This window comes from Podarcis raffonei, chromosome 7, assembly GCF_027172205.1.
Source record: "Podarcis raffonei isolate rPodRaf1 chromosome 7, rPodRaf1.pri, whole genome shotgun sequence".
NCBI classification, from domain to species: domain Eukaryota; kingdom Metazoa; phylum Chordata; class Lepidosauria; order Squamata; family Lacertidae; genus Podarcis; species Podarcis raffonei.
The window spans coordinates 22,573,569-22,592,550 of NC_070608.1; the positions used below are offsets into that span (position 1 = coordinate 22,573,569).

General features: G+C 39.7%; 1 protein-coding gene across 2 annotated transcripts in view; it reads right to left on the minus strand.

Annotated features, from left to right (window-relative positions):
* The window catches only part of ATP6V1C1 (ATPase H+ transporting V1 subunit C1), a 24,314-nt gene continuing 5,332 nt past the window's right edge, over positions 1-18,982 (minus strand). For both annotated transcript variants that reach the window (XM_053395487.1, XM_053395488.1), the window contains exons 2-13: positions 15,687-15,869; positions 14,950-15,017; positions 13,496-13,581; positions 11,541-11,635; positions 8,901-8,992; positions 8,040-8,138; positions 5,991-6,059; positions 5,001-5,093; positions 4,822-4,915; positions 3,071-3,168; positions 1,320-1,446; positions 1-636 (exon numbers count right to left, since the gene is read on the minus strand). In XM_053395487.1, coding sequence (XP_053251462.1) covers positions 541-636; positions 1,320-1,446; positions 3,071-3,168; positions 4,822-4,915; positions 5,001-5,093; positions 5,991-6,059; positions 8,040-8,138; positions 8,901-8,992; positions 11,541-11,635; positions 13,496-13,581; positions 14,950-15,017; positions 15,687-15,869 — 1,200 coding nt within the window. In that variant the 3' untranslated portion in view covers positions 1-540. The remainder of the gene's footprint in view (positions 637-1,319; positions 1,447-3,070; positions 3,169-4,821; positions 4,916-5,000; positions 5,094-5,990; positions 6,060-8,039; positions 8,139-8,900; positions 8,993-11,540; positions 11,636-13,495; positions 13,582-14,949; positions 15,018-15,686; positions 15,870-18,982) is intronic.

The following is an 18,982-nucleotide window of genomic DNA, read 5'->3' on the forward strand; positions in this document are numbered from 1 at the left end:
TACAGTAGTACAGGTGCTTTTATTTTTCTCCTGTGAATGTTTCCTGTGCATAAGTTTAAAACATTCAGAAAGCACAGACTGAATATCAATCTCCACATATTTTACATCACAATTCAATAACAATGTTTACAAGTTTTATATCTATGAAACACAGTGAACAAAATGGCATTAAGTTTTCTCCCCACAATCTTCCTTTGTAAACAAGTTCTTCCCGGAGGATAGTCAATGGAATTGATGCAGACCACGGTACGAAAGAGGAATGACCCTTTAAAAACTTTTTTTAAATAAGGACTATTTATAAATACACTCTGATTCTCTCAATATACATTTACAGACCTGATCAATTTAAAAGCGATACTTACATTTCTCTTTTAAAAGAAAATGTCAAAGAGATGGACCACTATGGGGATTATTCTCCTACGCGAGGGAGGAAGCAAGCAAGCAACAGGTTTACAGGAGAGAGTTAGGAGTATCACCATTCTTCAACCTTTTCTTCTTGGACACCAATATTATGGGAGGATGGTCAGGGTCAGAAGTCATCTACTTAAATTCGAGCAAGTTGCAGTCTATCTTGTAGTACACATAGGGGTAGTATTCTTGCTGACTGAGGTTCAAACCTGGAATATCCATAGTTGCCTATAAAAGACAAGTTTATTTTTTTAAACTCAATAACTAAGAGTTTAGCAGGAGAGTTAATGGCCACATATTTTCTTTAAACACGTACAAGTACTGTTGCTTAGACTCAGACAAAAACCACCTGCATTTTATCTTTTTGGTACATTTTAAAATTTCCTTCCCACTGGGGAAGGGTCATAGCTTTGTGACAGAACATATGATTGACAAGCAAAATTTCAAGATTTTCTCCACTTCCACACAACACAAACATTTCACTTTTAAAAAAAGTGATAGCTGGGAAACTTCAGAATTTAATGAGACTCTCAACCAGTCCCACTAGCTCCACTGAGATTGATAAATGACACCATCTGCCTCTATCAACAGAGTCTCCATGGCACCAAGTGATGCTGAACGGGAGGTGATTGTTCCAAATCTGCCATTGTGGCACTCAAGACATTGTGATTGCTGTTTTAGTAGTTTGCACAGGGCCATCCCTTCTAGCAGGACCTAAGACTACAAATCAACCATGTTTCTACTTTACCAACATCAGGGCAAACTTATAAACTGTCCAATCAGCACAAGCTCCCATGCTGGTAGATGTGGCTAAGCCAGATAGTGTCTCCTTGGTGTAAGAAAATTCTCAGTCAATGCAAGTTCAACAATTTGAATTGTAGGTGGACGTCGTAAAAATGTGAGTTACTTACATCAATGATTGCTGCTGCGCTGCTGTCAAGGTGCTTGTACAAGTCATACAAAACCTCTCTCAATTTCTTCATTGTTTTCTTGTTGGGCTGAAGGAGCATAGCCTGGAAGTTCACTGGCAAACCATACCTAGGGGAGCAAAGTAATTTTAAGAGCTGTTGGGGATGTGCTTCAGTTCTGAGACTTCTGGAATGCAATTGTTGTCACCATTAGTGATACAGTGAGGCAGCCAGTTCAGCTCGATCAATTGTTATTGCTGCTCTCCCATCATGGAGGTGGGGATATGGTGATGGAATATGCATGTGCTTCATAAGCATCCGATTATTATTTTTGTTACAAGATGGTTTCATGGAGTATAACAATAAGCCTTAGATGAGCAATGAACCTGACAATGTAAAATTAGCTTAGGTGGAGGGGGAATATGGGTGGAGGAGGGAGTATGGAGAGGGGCCAAAATCACCACTCCTGCCAGTTATTCCGGAAATATACTATTACGAAGGGGCAGCAAAATTCCCAAATATGTTGAGCTCTGCCATTAATGAAACTCAAGAGTCTCTGTACCAGTTGTCGTTTGCTGTATTGTTTAGAAAAACTGTCAACAAAAATCAAACATTTCAAAAGTTTTTGAATAAGCACCTGTTCACTCTTTGTGCTCAAAGCCAAATTAACAGGCAGGAGGATAAGAAAAGAGGGAAAAACAGGTATCTGAAAGGGATAACTCTCTTATTTTGGAACACTTGTCTTATTCAGAGGTTTTGGAATCATCTTTGGACCATATTGGCTGTGAGTCCTGGAAGGTCTGCTCCTTGCCTTGAAGGCTTCTCCACCTGGCCTGGGATGGCAGGGCCCTGACTCTGGCTACAGAAGCTGAGGCTGCTGAACAGACTCTTGGGCTGGGGTGTTGTTTGGGATTTTTTGCTGGGGAGGGTTGCTGTTGTTGTTTGGTATCTGTATTTCAGATCTTCTTGTGATTAATGTGGAAATTGTGCAGTTTGGTTGTGTATTTTTTAACTTTTTCTTTATTGTTTATGAATACTTAGGATATTTTTTCATGTTGTAAGCCACCTTGAGAATTATTGGAACTGTGGAAAAGCAGCATACAAATAAAATTTATGTATGTATGTAATCATATTTCCTGCATTTGCTATCTCAGCTTAAGAATCAGCTGTCATAAAACTGTTACAGCATTTTACTGCGAATCTCCTTACTGCACTACATTGCCTCTAGCTCTTGCAAGCAGCAGCAACCAATTTGATATATGTCATGTCCCTCTGCTGAAATATGATATATGTCATGTCCCTCTGCACTTTGCTCCAGTGGAGGCTCCCATTAGTGAAAAGGCGAGGGAGCGGAATTTTCATCCCTTCTGCAGCCCATTGTGCTACTGTCTGCCTCCTCAAATATGTTCCAGGGATGCCCTTTAGAACATCAGACATCCAGAATAACAGCAGAAACAAAGTAGCACATCAGACTGCAGGAAAAGGGGGAGATTTGAAGACCACCTCTCTGCCTTGTGGATCATGGAAGTATCTGGAATATCACAAAAGTTTAATATTAAAATAATCTCACTGCTTGTCTGATTGCTTTAGTAAATTGGCCTTGTTCCTACTTAATGCGTAAATAGTAATTTGATTGAGATAATCCTGGTGTTTGTGCAAGAGAGCGCAGCTACCAAGATTCACCAGACCAAACATGTGGAATGCTAGTGATTCTTGAAGGAATGGAGCAATAGCTCATCTATAAAGAAAAATACCTCAAAACTGATTCAACGAAGACTCTCAGCGCTTTCACATGAATCCACGCAATGAAAGCTTCACTGAAATTTACTTTCAGCCATCGTACTAGAGGCCCCTGTATTTGGAAAGGAAAAGCAAGAAGTCATTTTAAGCATCAGGAGACTTTGCACTCTATTCAAATATGTTTTGTGTATGGCAACGTTACTGCAGCTGCTCTGCAGAATGAACAGGCCAAAGCATGCCAAGAGGAGATAATGGAAGCATCCTTTGGCTGGGAAAACTGAGATTCTGAACATCAACATCTTGTCATTTTAAGCATTTATTTCCTGCCTTTCTATATGAAGACAGAGGAAGCTTACCTAAAACTATAAACTATTAGCAGTAATATAAAAACAGCAGAAACAAAAATACATACAGCAATTACATAAAAGACCAAGTCAAGGGTTCACCTAGTCACAGATTAAAATGATTGGGGGGGGGGACCATTTTCACCTGGCATCAAAAATACATAGGACCAGTGTTTTTTTCTGGGGGGACAAGGGGGTACACATACCCCTAAACATTTTGTGAATCTAAGTTTGGCCTCATTGAGAGGCAGTATTTCAATATGAGTCAGAAAATGAGAGTAGCCCTAAACATTTTTTTAGAAGAAAACAAGCACTGCGTAGGTAAAGGTAAAGGGACCCCTGACTGTTAGGTCCAGTCGTGGCTGACTCTGGGGTTGCAGCGCTCATCTTGCTTTATTGGCCGAGGGAGCCGGCATACAGCTTCCGGGTCATGTGGCCAGCATGACTAAGCCGCTTCTGGCAAACCAGAGCAGTGCACGGAAATGCCGTTTACCTTCCCGCTGGAGCGGTACCTATCTATCTACTTGCACTTTGACGTGCTTTTGAACTGCTAGGATGGCAGGAGCAGGGACCGAGCAACAGGAGCTCACCCTGTTGCGGGGATTCGACCTTCTGACTGGCAAACCCTAGGCTCAGTGGTTTAGACCACAGCGCCTCCCGCGTCCCTTTTACTGCATGGGACACTATCCAAGGCTGCAGTTGCACTTGGAACAATGCATTTCCATGGACTCAGTGGTGCTTCCTCTCCTGTCCTCATCAGCACCCCCCTCTCAAAACCAGCTCTGGAGGGTTGGGGGAAACTCTGGGGCAGATCTGGAGAGCTTCCAATGATGATCTTACTGGATAGGCAGGTTCATATGGAGGGAATCAGCTTTTAAAAAGTCATGAAATTATTCAGGAAAATGTAGACAGAAAGAAAAAGGAACAAGCTTATCTACTGGCATGGATCTTTGTCTTTCAGAAATTACATAGGGCACCTCCAGTAGGAGATGTATGTAATGCATTCAGAACCACAGAAATGGTAGCAATCCTCAATACACTGGGGACTGCACAGAAACATCTGAGAGCTGACTTGCAGGAAGGGACCCACACAACAAATTCTCCTTCTGTGGAGGTAATGGGCACTGGGTGGGAGCTGAGTTGTCTCACAGCCTTTGTGGACGGTTCTAGGGCCCTGACATATCCCAATGCCATCTAGAAAACTTAATAGCCAAACACTGGAAAGCATAGCCCAAATTGTAACCTACAATTACTATAACAGCTTTCATACTGTCTAAGGCTGCTTTGCTTGCTCTGCATTTACTGCAATGTTTCTTATATATCAATGAATTAGTCTCAATAGTCCCTAAAGGCAGATGTAGGGAACTATTTGGGGGGTTGAAGAATTATCTTCAAATGTATTTAACACACACTGAACTTACAAACTGTTTCTTCTTATCAGTAGACAGCCTGTTCATTTCTTCCTTGTCTGCCTTCATCTCTTCTTCATTATACTGAAAGTCGCGGACCATAAACCTGCATCGGGAGACCAGCAGACCATTGGAAGTTGCTTTACAATTGCTTTTTTGCAGAAAAACAACCTGGGAGGAGGACCACTTACTTGTTTTCCCTGGCTTTGTGCCTGAACTCATCCACGGCCTTCCTGAACAAGGTGACATTACAGAGATAACTATCCTGGTCCTCCGAAAGGACACTGCAAAGAATCAAAGACACCAGGGAGCACAGGTCAAAAAATAAAGGAAGAGACATACTGCAATAAAAACTGTAACCTGTAACGCAAGACCAGCAAAAACAGCTTATGTGCTGCTGCTGCACAGTTGTACTGCTTCAGATTACAGTGCTAGGCTTACAGATGGTGTACCTCTATTAGAGGAGTAATTGCAGCTCACCTTTGCCACGCTTCACAGGAGAAGTGCTCGAGTCGCATTTCACATTCAAAGCGTTGTCCTTTCTGAGCAAAGCTAGCTGCATTAAACCCGCTGAGTGCAATTTAAGTGTTCTCTCAGAAAATGACCTCAAATTTGCAACACTACTTAACAGCTTTCAGTAGCTTTCCCAATCTTGCCTGCTTAGTAAAGTGAATGGAGCATTAGAACTGAAGAACTGATACTGCTTCAGAGGAGGGGCGAGAATGAGAGTTGTACCCGCCCTTGCCCTATAAAACAAATTCTGTGCAAACCAAAGGTTCCTCTAATGCAGTTGGCCCAGTAGAAGATTACTGGACTTTCAACCTTCAAGTCCAAATGACCAAAATATGCTTTTTTGAACATCACCTCTCCTAACAATTGTACCATGTGGTTGGGCTGTGGCCAACAGTACAGCTGGCTGCACACATTACTGGGCCTTACTGGAACCAGACTCAGGATAAGGTGGCACTTGTATTCATTGTTCAGGAATGCAGTTTCTGAGGAAACGGATTCAAAGACTCAAATCACAAGGTGATGAAAGAATTCTAAAAGAGAACTAACTTTTTTTGGGGGGGGGTGTTATAGTACTGGGCAAACCAAGTCTCCAAAAGCTGTTTCTCCTTTTTTTGGAGTACATCAGCCTATTTTCAACTGTGTTCCTAAGTAAGTGGAATCAAACTTACTTGCTGGATCGTGGAACTATCATATCCGTTAAAGTTTCATACTGCTTCATCCAGTCATTATAATTTATCCTAAAGATGGAACAAGTAAGCATTAGTTGCCTTAACAAAAATCCCTGGGGAGCACAAAGTTCTTTTTGCCACTGTCAGCACCACGAGTGTTTTCAGGATACACTGGGTGTACACACAGGATACACCCAGGATCCAAGGAGCCGTCTGATGTGTACTCCAGGTTTCTCCATGAATACACAGAGGGGCTGCTTAGTTTCCTTTCCATCTACAGAAGAACTTAGCACTGCATCAGATGTTGCTCTGTCAGCTCCTAAGTCAGGAAATAGTTTTATAGCACTATTGTATGTATCTTTACTCAATTTACTCTGAACTCCAGGGATTCATTCCCAGTGGTATGTACAGCTTAAGACTTAGACAGACTTAAGTTCTCCAGTGCAGCTTTAAGATCATACTGTTGACCCAGGACTTGCAAGGAATTTGTTGTACAGTGGTGCCTCGCAAGACAAAATTAATTCGTTCCGCAAGTTTTTTCTTCTTGCGAGTTTTTCGTCTTGCGAAGCACGGTTTCCCATAGGAATGCATTGAAAAATCAATTAATGCGTTCCTATGGAGACCGCCTTCAGACCAGGTCCGGGGACAGTCTGTCCCCGGACCTCTTCTGAAGGCTGGCGGGGGGAGAAGGACTTTTCTCCCCACCGCCAGCCTTCAGAACAGCCTTCTGCTGTTCTGAATGTTGGCGGTGGGGAGGAAAACCTTCCTCCTACCGCAAGCCTTCAGGACAGGTCCGGGAACAGAGGAGAAGGTGCGCTGCGCTTCCCCGCTGTCCCCGGAGATTTCCCTATGGGCTTTCGTCTTGCGAAGCCGCTAAAAATCGGAAAACCCTTTCGTCTTGCGGGTTTTTCGTTTAGCGAGGCATTCGTCTTGCGGGGCACCACTGTACCTATTGCAAACTCTTGTTTTTATTGCATAGGAAAAAGCACTCCTGGTTTTCACAGGGTAGAACATTGTGCATTAGAGCAGAGATCAAACTTCTAATACTTGATGTTTTTATTATGTTTTTAGATATGCTGCAAGTCACTCAGAGTGGCTGGGGAAACCCAGCCAGATGAATGGGGTATAATAACAATAACAATAACAACTCAAAGTGCATATTTTTCATTGCATTTTTATGTACACTTACTTTAAAAGCAAATATGCTAAGGTTTGTACTGCAAGCCCCATTCAACACCCAGAGTAAAGCAGGCATGGGGTAAAATTAAACATAGAAATAAGTTTTTGCTGTGTATATAATTTTAGATGTACAGAATGTTCTACATAATTAAGCAAGAAGCTAAACTCAACACCTTTTTCTTTAGTTTCAACTCTTTATTGGCCTAAAAATGTCTTTTTCCCCCAAGACAATACCTTTTTAGCAAGTATTTTCCGTTTTAATTTTTTTAAAGCTAGTAAATTTCCATGAGCTATCAGCATCCTTTGACCAACTCAGATACATCCTCAACACAATTTACTTTGACTAAAATATTATGACAAAGAATAGCCTCGTTTGCCTGGCCTGCTAATACTTTACTAAGATTGCAGGCTAATATAGAGAGTGTTAGGGCAGGGAAGATAAATGCAGTGATAAGAAGCAAAATGTTGACTGACTTGTGTGAATCCAATTTACAAGCTAAACACTTCAATAGGTTAGAGCAAATCAATGAGAATTTCTGAAACCTGGAGGTCAGTTTTCGCAGCTTAGCTAGATTTCTCGACTGACTTCATAAATGAACAGATTTTGCAGTGCTTGTGAAAGGGCTTCAACTTACAATGCAAACACTGAGTGCTTTTGCTGATGTTGAGATGATGTAAAGAAAATGTCTGTTCCCCTGTCCCTTAGAAGTGGATTTCACATTTCCACATGTGCATTTAATTGTTCCATGGTAACATAGCAGTTTCAGCAAACAAATTATTCTGTGAAATATCCCTTCCTCTCAATACATTCTGTATGCTTGTCTTTACGTTTCAGCAAGGATTCTTTTTGGGACCAGGAGACAGACTTACTTTGGTACAACCACTAACAACGTAATCAAATATTCAGAATCAAGTACAAAGTCATCTTTCTTTACAATTTCAGCCAGACTTCTGGTTAGCAAACTTCCCCTGTTAAAGAACAAGAAGATCAAGAAATGAGTGTATAATTCTTATATTTAATTTGATCTGAATAATAAGACTTTTGGCGGCAAATAGCTACAATTTTTATAATGCTCCTGATGTGATATAATCAATTAGACATGCCCCAAAACCAACTGACAAATAGCCAAAATCTCAATCCAAGTGACTGGATAACTTAAGCTCGGTAAAGTATGAAATCCCAAGTTTTCAGATAAACTTGCATGATATGCAGAACCCACCACTTAAATTTTCTATTATAGCTGTGATGTGATAATGTTATCTGAAAACAAAGATCAGGTGCTGTGATACTAAAGACTGACAAATCGAGCTATATGGCTGGTTGTTGTACAATTCTCTGTATGACTTCAACATGATGGCAAATATGTTTCTTCCCTCTTTTTTCAGGTTTTTTTCTTAGCTTGTTTCAAATGTGGCTTTAACTCCACCATTATCTTGTACAGTATGTTCAAACCCAGAGGTAGGGCAATCTGCTAATTTAGGCCCTTGCCTGAGAAATGTATGAATTCAGAAATCAAAAGTCATATGTGCTGTTGTACTGTTTTATTGTTGTTAGCCGCCCTGAGCCCGGCTTCGGCTGGGGAGGGCGGGATATAAATAAAAAATTATTTTTATTTTATTATTATTATTATTATTATTATTATTATTATTATTATTATTATTATTATTATTTTGAACATATCAAATTCATCAGCCTGCTTTCAGATTGCCTTACAGAAGAAGACAACTCACGCATTCTTCCTTTCCAAGTTCTGAAGGTTGCCTTTCAGGTTGTTGTATGCAGACGCCCTTGCCTTCAGGTCATTATCAATCTGAGTCACTCCCTTTAAAGGACAAAATTCAGAAGCAAAACTATATCAGTGTTTTCTAAGAAGCATTTAAATACTGCATTAGACTTTCCTATAAAAATGACAATTATGTGCAAATGAATATCAGGCTAGGAAAATAAGACAACATTCACTGGCCAGCATTCCAGCTGTTACCCTCCAGATGTTTTGGACTAGAGTTTCCATAACCCCTTGGAGGACACCAGAATGAAGAAGGCCACAGATTATCACTTACACACAGTTTCTTAAAGAAGTTTACTATATTAGTAAACTGAGTTCGAAAAATCTGTAATTGCCTTAAAAAGGAACACGACTTGGAATCCCCTTTTTATGAACTTTTTTAAAAGACAGAAAATTATTCTCAGAAGTAATGAAATAGCATTTTTTTGTAGCATATATGACCCATTTAAACGGAGCTTACACTTGGCTAGAACTGTCACTGAAGTTGCTAATGATGTGGGGGTGGGATCCAGAAACATACTTGAGACTTACCCCAGGGCCTCCACACACCCAGTGGAATTCAAATTCCTTTCCCTTTGGACATTTAACCTCCATACACTATCAAATCACTCTTGAAACTCCTCTCTGTTTTAAGTGCACCTTAAGAGGTACTGTTGCCCTAGACTCCCAGTTTTTTTTCTGGCAGCTTGTGGGTCTCAACCATAGAGTTTTCCATCAAAGATTATTTTTTTTTTATTTCTAACTAGGTCTGGTCTTGGATCCTTTCTGGAAAACCCATGTGGATTTTCAGCCTTGAAACAACTTTTTTTCATAAGTTGTTCCAATAGAATAGTTTCAAAATCACAGGGCTATATCCAATGCTCATCCTACTCAGAGTAGTCCCAGTTAAAATAATAGCCATGGCTAACTACAGTCTTAATTGGTCCTACTCTCTGTAAAATAGGGGGATACCACCCACTGTGGCCCATTTAGCACATCACAGCAAACAATTAATGGTTTACTGTGAACTTGGGTGGCAGTTCCTGCTTCAACCTTAACACAGAAGGACTACAGAAGCTTGTTCAAGGAAGTATGCCTGATTTGAACATCTAGCAGATAAAAGTGGTATTTAGGAGCATCTACTGAAAGATCTGGTAGTTAATGAATTGCTGCTCAAGTAAACAGCGCTCATGGTGAAAGGGAAAGGCATCACCCAAGAGTTTTCTGAAGGACTGGAAACAAAACTGATCGCAGAGCTGGCAGGGAGGGACTATTTACTTCCTTTTACAATACAGAATAGTTATTGTTCCCATACTTATGTGAAGCTATGAAATATTTGGGGAATTACTGCAGGGAATTGCCAAGAGGCCAACTAGAAGAAAAGCAATGATTTGGCTGTGGTGACCACCCAGGGAAGGCTACAACTGCACGCCTCACTATCCACAAATGGCACTTTAGTTGGCTTTATCTTCCCTTTCCTCTTTAGCACAATGGCACCATTCATCACTGGTGATGATTTATTTAGACAGTTAATCTACCAGCTATTTCACTAAGCAAGATGAATCTCTTCCTAGAGAGCAGTCGCCAGCCGCCCTGCAGCTGGAGAAAGAGTTTCCCTTCTTTGAGCTATTCCCTAATTAGAAGCTATTCCCATCCATTCCCAAATATCTATAGGAGAAACAAGCAGGGCAGTGGGGATGGGAAGAAAAAGAAAAGGCTTGGGTTTTTGTCAAGGGCAAATGCCGCATAGAGGAGTCTTAGTCACAATTAGTGCGGTTAGGAAACAGGATTGCTACATCCTGCCAGTTTGGAGAGAAGGCATAAGTTGTGGGAGAGAACAAGCCTTTGAGTTAGGACTGTGGTGCAAGACTGCACAGACAGACAGACAAGAAAATTAGATCAATAATATTTTCGACAAGATAATCCACACTTGCCAGTGTAGGACTAAGCCTTCATAAATGGGCAAACTATAAACGAATACAAATTTATGGTGTTGTAGGTTTGCACTGAACAAGACAAACATGGCAAATCTGGAACTATACTTGATAATCTGCTAACGATGATAAGTCTTTACTTGGATTTTGTTATTTTAACCATGTGCAACTGTGCCTATTTTATAGCTTTGTTTCCCTTCTGTATTCCTTCCTCTGAAATGTCTGATCAATACCAATTTTGTCACTTACAAGTATTCAATACTGTAAGATGCCCAACTGGGTTGCATATCTATATTTTATTAACCGTATTTATATTTCCAGAGAATGCAAGACCCTGATGAGAGGTTAGTCTACTACCTGACCTTTTCCAGGTTCCCCCCTTTCTTAATGTTAATAGGAGGCAATTTTCCATTTCCTAAAACCTCAGGTCAATGTTTTCATTGATCTGCCTGATAAATCACTGTATGCTTTTTTTGGGGGGGGGGAGCTTTTGCACCACAGAAGCTTTCTGCACTTGTTCGTCACTTTGGGGATTTTTGATGGTTTCTTCTTTTTTAAAAAAAGAACATCAAAGAGACTAAAAAGCAGAAGCAATTTTTACCACACCCTGGTGCATGTACCACAGAGATTATAACACAAGTTTCATACCTCTTTGGATAGTATAAACCTACCTTGGCAATTATTTCTGAAATATTCTTCAGAGACTGCTTGATTGGATACTTTGCCATGTCCCACTGGAACCTTGTTATGTAGGTGACCAAATCAACTGTGAACACAATGATTGAATATTGGTATTGGCAAACTGAGCACAAACTTGTGCTTTGTGAGGTGTTCTGGCTCCCAGCCGATTTATGGGCACAATTTAAAATTCAGGTTTAACCTCAAAAGCTCTGAACTTGGCCAAGGCTATCTGAAAGACCATCTTCTCCTCTATGTACCTACTCAGACCTCAAGTTCCTCTTCAGAGACCCAGCTCTGGCTGCCCCCATTGAATGAAGTGTGGTGAGTCACTGCTGGGAGAGTGGCATCTCAGTTATGGAACAGCCTGGCTTCATATTTCTTATCCTTAAGAAGACCTTTCTGCTCACTTTTAAATCATTTAAGTAATCTGGCCCATTTTTCTAAAATCTGTTTTTAACTTTAGGTGGGTGGAGTTCTGTTTGGTTTATTTATCTAGGGTTCCCATCTTTTAAAAACGGCTCTGTTTACTTGGAATTTCAGTTGCTTTTTTACACAACTATTTTAAGCCAGCCAGAGAACTTTACGTTATGGGATGGCGCACAACCTGCATGAATGAATAAATACAGCTACCAAGCAATGCTCCTAGAGACTTTATATAGATGTTTGCCTTTTAAAACACAGGAAAGATTATATGTAGTGTAAGAAAGTTTAGAAGCCATTGCAGCAAGGCCATATTAAAAGATATGCTGTTTGGGATGTTTCTTTTCATATATGAATTTTGTGCACATACATCATTAGAGTGGATCAGAAGCAATAAGAGGATGGAACCCCATTACCTTTAGTTGCTGAGAGGGGGGCATTTTGACAGGACATTGTTGTGACAGTACTGCAGGAGCAGAAGTGGCCCCCACTAGACAATTTCTTTCGGCATAATTAAAGATACTGGATTGCTGTGATCCATTTATTCAGGTCACCTAATGATAACCTAGATTTACAGGTGGTAACCAATAATAAAAAGCTACTCCGGGACAGCTTAACACTTATTTTGGCCAGCCGTGATACACTGGTTTAGGGGCGATGAAACGCTTGTTAGAACGGGGTTGAGGAACCTGCCGCCTTCCAGAGATTGTTGGACGTCAACCTCAATCATTGGCCAAGCTAGCTGGGACTTGCTGGGAGCTTGATTCCAACATCTGGAGGGCCACAGATTCCCCAACCCTCTTTCAGAAGTTACTTTAGTAAACTCTGAAGGCATTTTACACACATCACATCATTTTTTTCACTGGTATTCAGAAATGGCACCCCTACTCTTACAAAAGCATCTGTGGTGTCACTTTTTAAAAGGACTGCAAGGGAAAAAATGGATCAGCATTCCAACAGGGCATCTTTCACACTATTCTTTGGGTATGTCAGTATTTTTCATTTCTTTTTGATACTATCGACTCAGGGTGATAGCCAACTAAGTTGTACTGAGATCAAACCCATTGAAAACAACAGACATAAGTAACTTGCCCTTGTTCTCAGTTGGGGCTACTTTGAATATGCCCATTATTGGATATCACACTCAAAGATTTAATGGACAAGATCAGCATCACCATAATTATTTGTATGTCTTTTTAATGCAATGAACATTTCTATCGATTTCAAGGATGTTTAAATTAGCATACATGAAAAGCTTGTGCTTAACGTAACTAAGGAGAAGACACTGATCACATAAAAATCTAGAATTATAAACAAGGCAGGGAAAGCAGAACTGCAGCTGAAGAGCACGCTTCCTTTTAGATATTATATTTATAGGTTGGTTGTTGGTTTTCTGCTTGCTTTGAATTTTTGCGATCACTTGTGTTGCAGAAAATGCTTTCCTATGACTCATATGCATCACTTCTGAATTTATGCTCAAACCATCAACTTTCAATGTCACCCTTCACAGAAAGCTAACATTTACCTCCATTGGCCAGAAGGTTTTCCTGAACTTTATCTTTACTGTCTTCCAGCACATCAGCCATATACTGTGCCACCTTCTTGACAACACTGAAGAGAAGAGAAAAATTAAGATAAAATTAAGATCCTATTCGTCTTTCTGTCTGTGGACTAAACGTTTCAGCAACTTGGGGGCTGTATCAAATGAGACTCACAATTAGGTCACAATTCATTTCACAGAACTGTTTCAAACTGACAACAAATTGTCCCCCATGATACTCTTCAAAATGCTGCTCATGAAATTTGTTGTGGTGTAAGATCTGTTCTTTGCTCTTCGAAAGCTACGGGTCATTTAAGACTGGGCACTTTCTCTGATTTTTGTCAGTTTTACTCAATTCAAAGAATTTTTCATTGTTTTCTGTTGGGCCAATATCTAAAAATCTCTTCCGTGTCAGGCGATAAAGTGCACTAGTTAACTCTAGTATCAGAGGCCGGGGATCTTTTTTAAAAAATTGAATTTATATACTGCCCTATACCCAGGGGTCTCAGGGTGGTTCACAAAATAGGAGGTGCTGTTGCACTCCTGCTTCTTTAACTTACTCTTTGTACCTGTTTGGCTACTGTGAGAACAGAATGCTGAACTGGATGGGCCTTTCATCTGATCTAACAGGGCTCTTATGTTCTTAGAGATCATTTTAGCAATGCAGACAGTCAAAGAACAATCACACGTTCCTAAACATGGCAAAACTGCAAGTACTTAAGACTAACACACTGGGTTGGTTCACAGGTAGCATTCCTGAGCCTCCAGATGATCCTTGTTTTCACCTGTTTCCCCTCCCTAGCAAAGCAGGATTGGAATTCATGGTTTGACGCTGGTTTCCATACCTAGTTTGGAGGGCAAACTCAAACCACTGCTTGCGAGTTTGGTTGTTGTGACTTGTTATGGTTGTCCAAACCAAGAAGTAGCTAATTAACCCAAAATATTGTTGGAGACTCAGAAATATGGCATAATAAACCATACTGTGCACGTAATCTGATTGCTGGCAACTGACAAAGTAAAGAAAATAAGACAGGGATAGCTTTATCATTACACAAACTCAGGACTGTGGTTTGTTTGGCAATAACAAGCAAGGATTGGAATGCCAAAAGCAAACTGCAACTTAAAGCTGGCTAGCTATCCTGGCTTGTTAGGAAAAAGCAAAGCATATCCCTGGGGTTGGTCACAATACTAAACAACCCCTTCCTTGTTTAGTTTATCTGCTTACACCAGAGGAGGTACGTGGGAGCGATCAGGCTGCCTGCACAGTATGGTTTATTCCACAAAGGTTCTTCGCTTTCCATTATGTGCTAACACTGACAGTCATTAAGCTGGTTAACCTAAAAAACAGACAATTAGCAGGCAATACATAGGCTTCTATATTGCAACAAAACGGAAGAAACGTGAGCAGTGATATTAGGTGGATATTAAAAAGTAGTTACCTTTCCACAAATGTATCCAGTTTAGCCAGCTCATCAGACAAGCCAACTAACACATCAAGGGTACCAACCTATAAAGGAAAGAATGAGAATTATTTTAGATAGAACATATATAACAAGAAGGAACTATTAGACTAACAGTGCAATCCTATGCATTTTTAATAACAAAGAAGTCCCACGTTAAATACAATGGGATTTATTTCCAAGTTTGCATGCATATGATTTCAGTCTAAAAATTGTCTTTTTTAAAACAACAACATTGCATTGAAATTTAAAGATAATCATTTTATTTATCATCTGCCAGCAACTACAATGTTAAGAGATTATCCATGCCAGTACATTGGAACAGGAGTCAATGAATCTCAGCAGGGAATAGAAATCGATTTCCAAGCTGGTCTAACCATTTGTTCTATATCACAAGTACATTCAGCATTAGCTTGTGATACTGCATTCAGGGAGGCAACTTAAATAAAATATAATTTGGAATTTTTAAAAAGCCTAACAGCCCCCTTACTGTACAGTTCCAGTTCACACTGTAGAAGACAGGAGCATGCACTCCACAAATTCACAAGTTAGGTAAGTGATTTACAATTGCTTCATTTAGTAAGCAAAGTAACATTAGCAGGCAAATATTCTTTGGCAATAGGAGTGTGCTGTGTTGGTACCATCATGTTCATTTCCCCTAAACTTAAGGTGCAAACAGTTTGAATACAAAACCATGTGCTTTTGAATGGGTATACCTTTAAATCCGGAATGTTAAACTTTGCATTGGTAGAAAGGTTGTTATTTTTTATGGTTGCAGCACACAGCTTCTCCCATGTCTGCTGACATGTTTTTTCCCCAGGAGCAGAAATCAGCCAGAACTCTGTCATTTTTGCCACTTTATTGCGACGCTGATGATTTTGAAAGATAGAGGTAAAACACTGGGGAAGCAAAAGACAGGGGAAAAAAACATTTAAATAACAATAGAGAACAAGGTCCTTTCAGAATATATAACTTCATTTCTGTTCCACCTCTGGGCCACCGGTGTGGCACACTGTTCTATGCAGTACTGCCCTCCCGGCATACGTTTTAACACTTACTTAAAAGCATTTCTAAACTACTTCATATTTTAAAAGTCTCTAAGCAGTGTGCCTTACATACAATAGTGAAACAATATCCATTAAAACAAAAAATGCAGCCTAAAAATCAATAAAACTGCATGAAAACAAAAAGCATTTAAAACTGATTCAATGCTTTAATACACATAAACCAGGGCCTAACCTGGTCAGGGAAAGCCTGTGAAAAAGATCTCTTGGCTCCCAGTACATTTCCGAGCACAATTCAAAGTGTTGGTGCTGACCTTTAAAGCCCTAAACGGCCTCGGTCCAGAATATCTGAAGGAGCGTCTCCACCCCCATTGTTCTGCCCGGACACTGAGGTCCAGCACCGAAGGCCTTCTGGAGGTACCCTCACTGTGAGAAGCCAAGTTACAGGGAACCAGGCAGAGGGCCTTCTCGGTAGTGGCACCCGCCCTGTGGAACGCTCTCCCACCAGATGTCAAAGAGAACAACAACTACCAGACTTTTAGAAGACATCTGAAGGCAACCCTGTTTAGGGAAGCTTTTAATGTTTGATGTATTACAGTATTTTAATATTTTTTTGGAAGCCGCCCAGAGTGGCTGGGGAAGCCCAGCCAGATGGGCGGGGTATAAATAATAATAATAATAATAATAATAATAATAATAATTATTATTATTATTATTATTATTATTACATATAGAATTATGTAGACTTCTATTTTGAGATTAGAATTTTTGTGATGTTGAATGGTCAATTGTTTTGTAGCAATTCCCCCCCTTCTTTACTAATATCAAGTGGTTTGTATAGGAAGCGCTGTACAAAATATTTCACTTGTGCAATGGGGCTCCTCCCCCTCCTCCTGCCCATAATCCAGAACGAGGCAGTGGGGAGGGATTGTTCCATCTGGCAAGCTGATATGCTTGTCTACATGGAATGTTAAACATCTATCAATCATTTTATTTGTATGCCACCTTTCCAAAGTTAAAACCATGCTCAAGGCAGCTTACAACATATCAGACAATAAACAAAACATCAAAAAGTACACAAAACTGAACATTTTCCACATAATAAGAACCAAAATAAAAATACAGAAAATAACATTAACAATAGCAACAACACACACCCCGCACAAAAAAACCACCTTCCTACCATAAACAGGCAAGGGGGTTCCGAGACTGCTCTGTCCAGCTACAAGAAATCTTTAATCTGTATAATTTGAGAGCAGGGTAATTGGTTCCACAGTTAATATTGCTGCGTGTTGTATGGCGATGGTGAGCATAAAGACACTGTACACTATATGATGTTCAGATTATTATTTTTTACAAAATATATTTTCTATTGTTTCAGTTCGTATAGGTAATATAACCATTTTAAAAAGGAAATACTATTAGTATATTTATACTGGGAAGAATACAGTTTATGACAGTCACTCATCCCCCTCTCCTCAAAGTTTTGTTTCTTGATGAACCCCTAGCTATGGAAGTTTATTTATTTTTCCCTCTACTGTATAATAACTTGCCTTTAAGGGGCCCTTCCAAAAATGTGGTGATATTTCTCAGGACACCTATCATGCTAGGCAACAGAACCTTGCATCAACACAAAGCACAATAAACTCAATTGTAACCTTCCTAACATCTACTCATATAGTTTTGAATAGTAGCAAGCCATGTAACTTCTGATGTTGTTGTAGAAGCCTAGCGGGACAAACTTACGCAACCTGCCTGATATTCATATGACTAATACACTAGAAAGCATAGGATTTTAACTTCCTATCAGCTCTTATAACAAAATGAGTGTATGAGACTGTGGAATATTTTAGGTTACTACTTGCTATATTACTGAATGGCGAAGCTTTGCTTTTAGGGCTAATTAGGCTTCATGAGAACTATTAGCACATTGTACAACACTTCCACAACTGCTTAATCAGCAATAATAGTAAAGTTCTACTCAAACAGTTTAATAAAATGCTGAAAATGTGAACTGAAAATGTGCACGCAAATCAAAATCCCCTTTTCTTATTCCTCACAGGACTAAAACTACATCTCTTAAGAAGTATAATTGATTCATGTCTAGCCAAAATAGAAGACACAAAATTATGACTGTTTTTTCTTGGATGAACTCTCAGGGTGACTTCAAGTCCATTCTCTGCAAAGATGTGTCATTGACAATTCATTGGATGGAGGTTTTTTTTGGGGGGGGGAGGGGAAGAAACTACTTCAATTGTTCTTAGAGTTTGCACAATGAACTCTATTCAGAATAAGGAAGTACTGAGATTGATTTCAGACATTACTTATACAGTTTGGACAGGAGAATGAAAAAAGGAAGAGAAGAAAATTCACATACCATAGCCTAGAACTTTTAAATAGGGAACTTGTGTCAAAGGTGTCGATTTCAATTGTCAACTTGCAGTCTACTCTGCTGATTAACATACCAGTAGGTCTCCTAGCACCAGAGCTGTGTGGAAAAGCGTCTCTGGATCTTCTAGTCACTTCTCCCCACTCACAATCCTTGAACGTAGGGGAAAGTATGGTCTATGTATCCATTATCACTAAACCTTTTTGGTCTATGTATCCATTATCACTAAACCTTTTTCCATTGCTCTTTACAGAAAATACTATTTACCAATTCAATAAGTAACATATTAGATCTTCCTATCTCCATTTCCTTAGTCCTAGCAAAAGCAGCCTTCCATTTAAATAATACAGAATAAGATATCCACACATTTAAAAATGCAAGTGGATTAGAACTAAATGGAAATACGAATGAGTAATCTATGTATAAGAATTGGCATTTTTGAAATGAAGAGAAAAGTAATGTTTTTTTAAAGAGTGCTTATCTTTAGAGGAATCGCTAGTATTAAGGACTACCATAAAAGCAGCAGTAGTATGTTAAACTGAATAAACCTATTAATTCAGCATTCTTCCATTTGCTTACACTAAGCTTACAAGGTGGTTCAGCTATGTCTGTTCTTTAT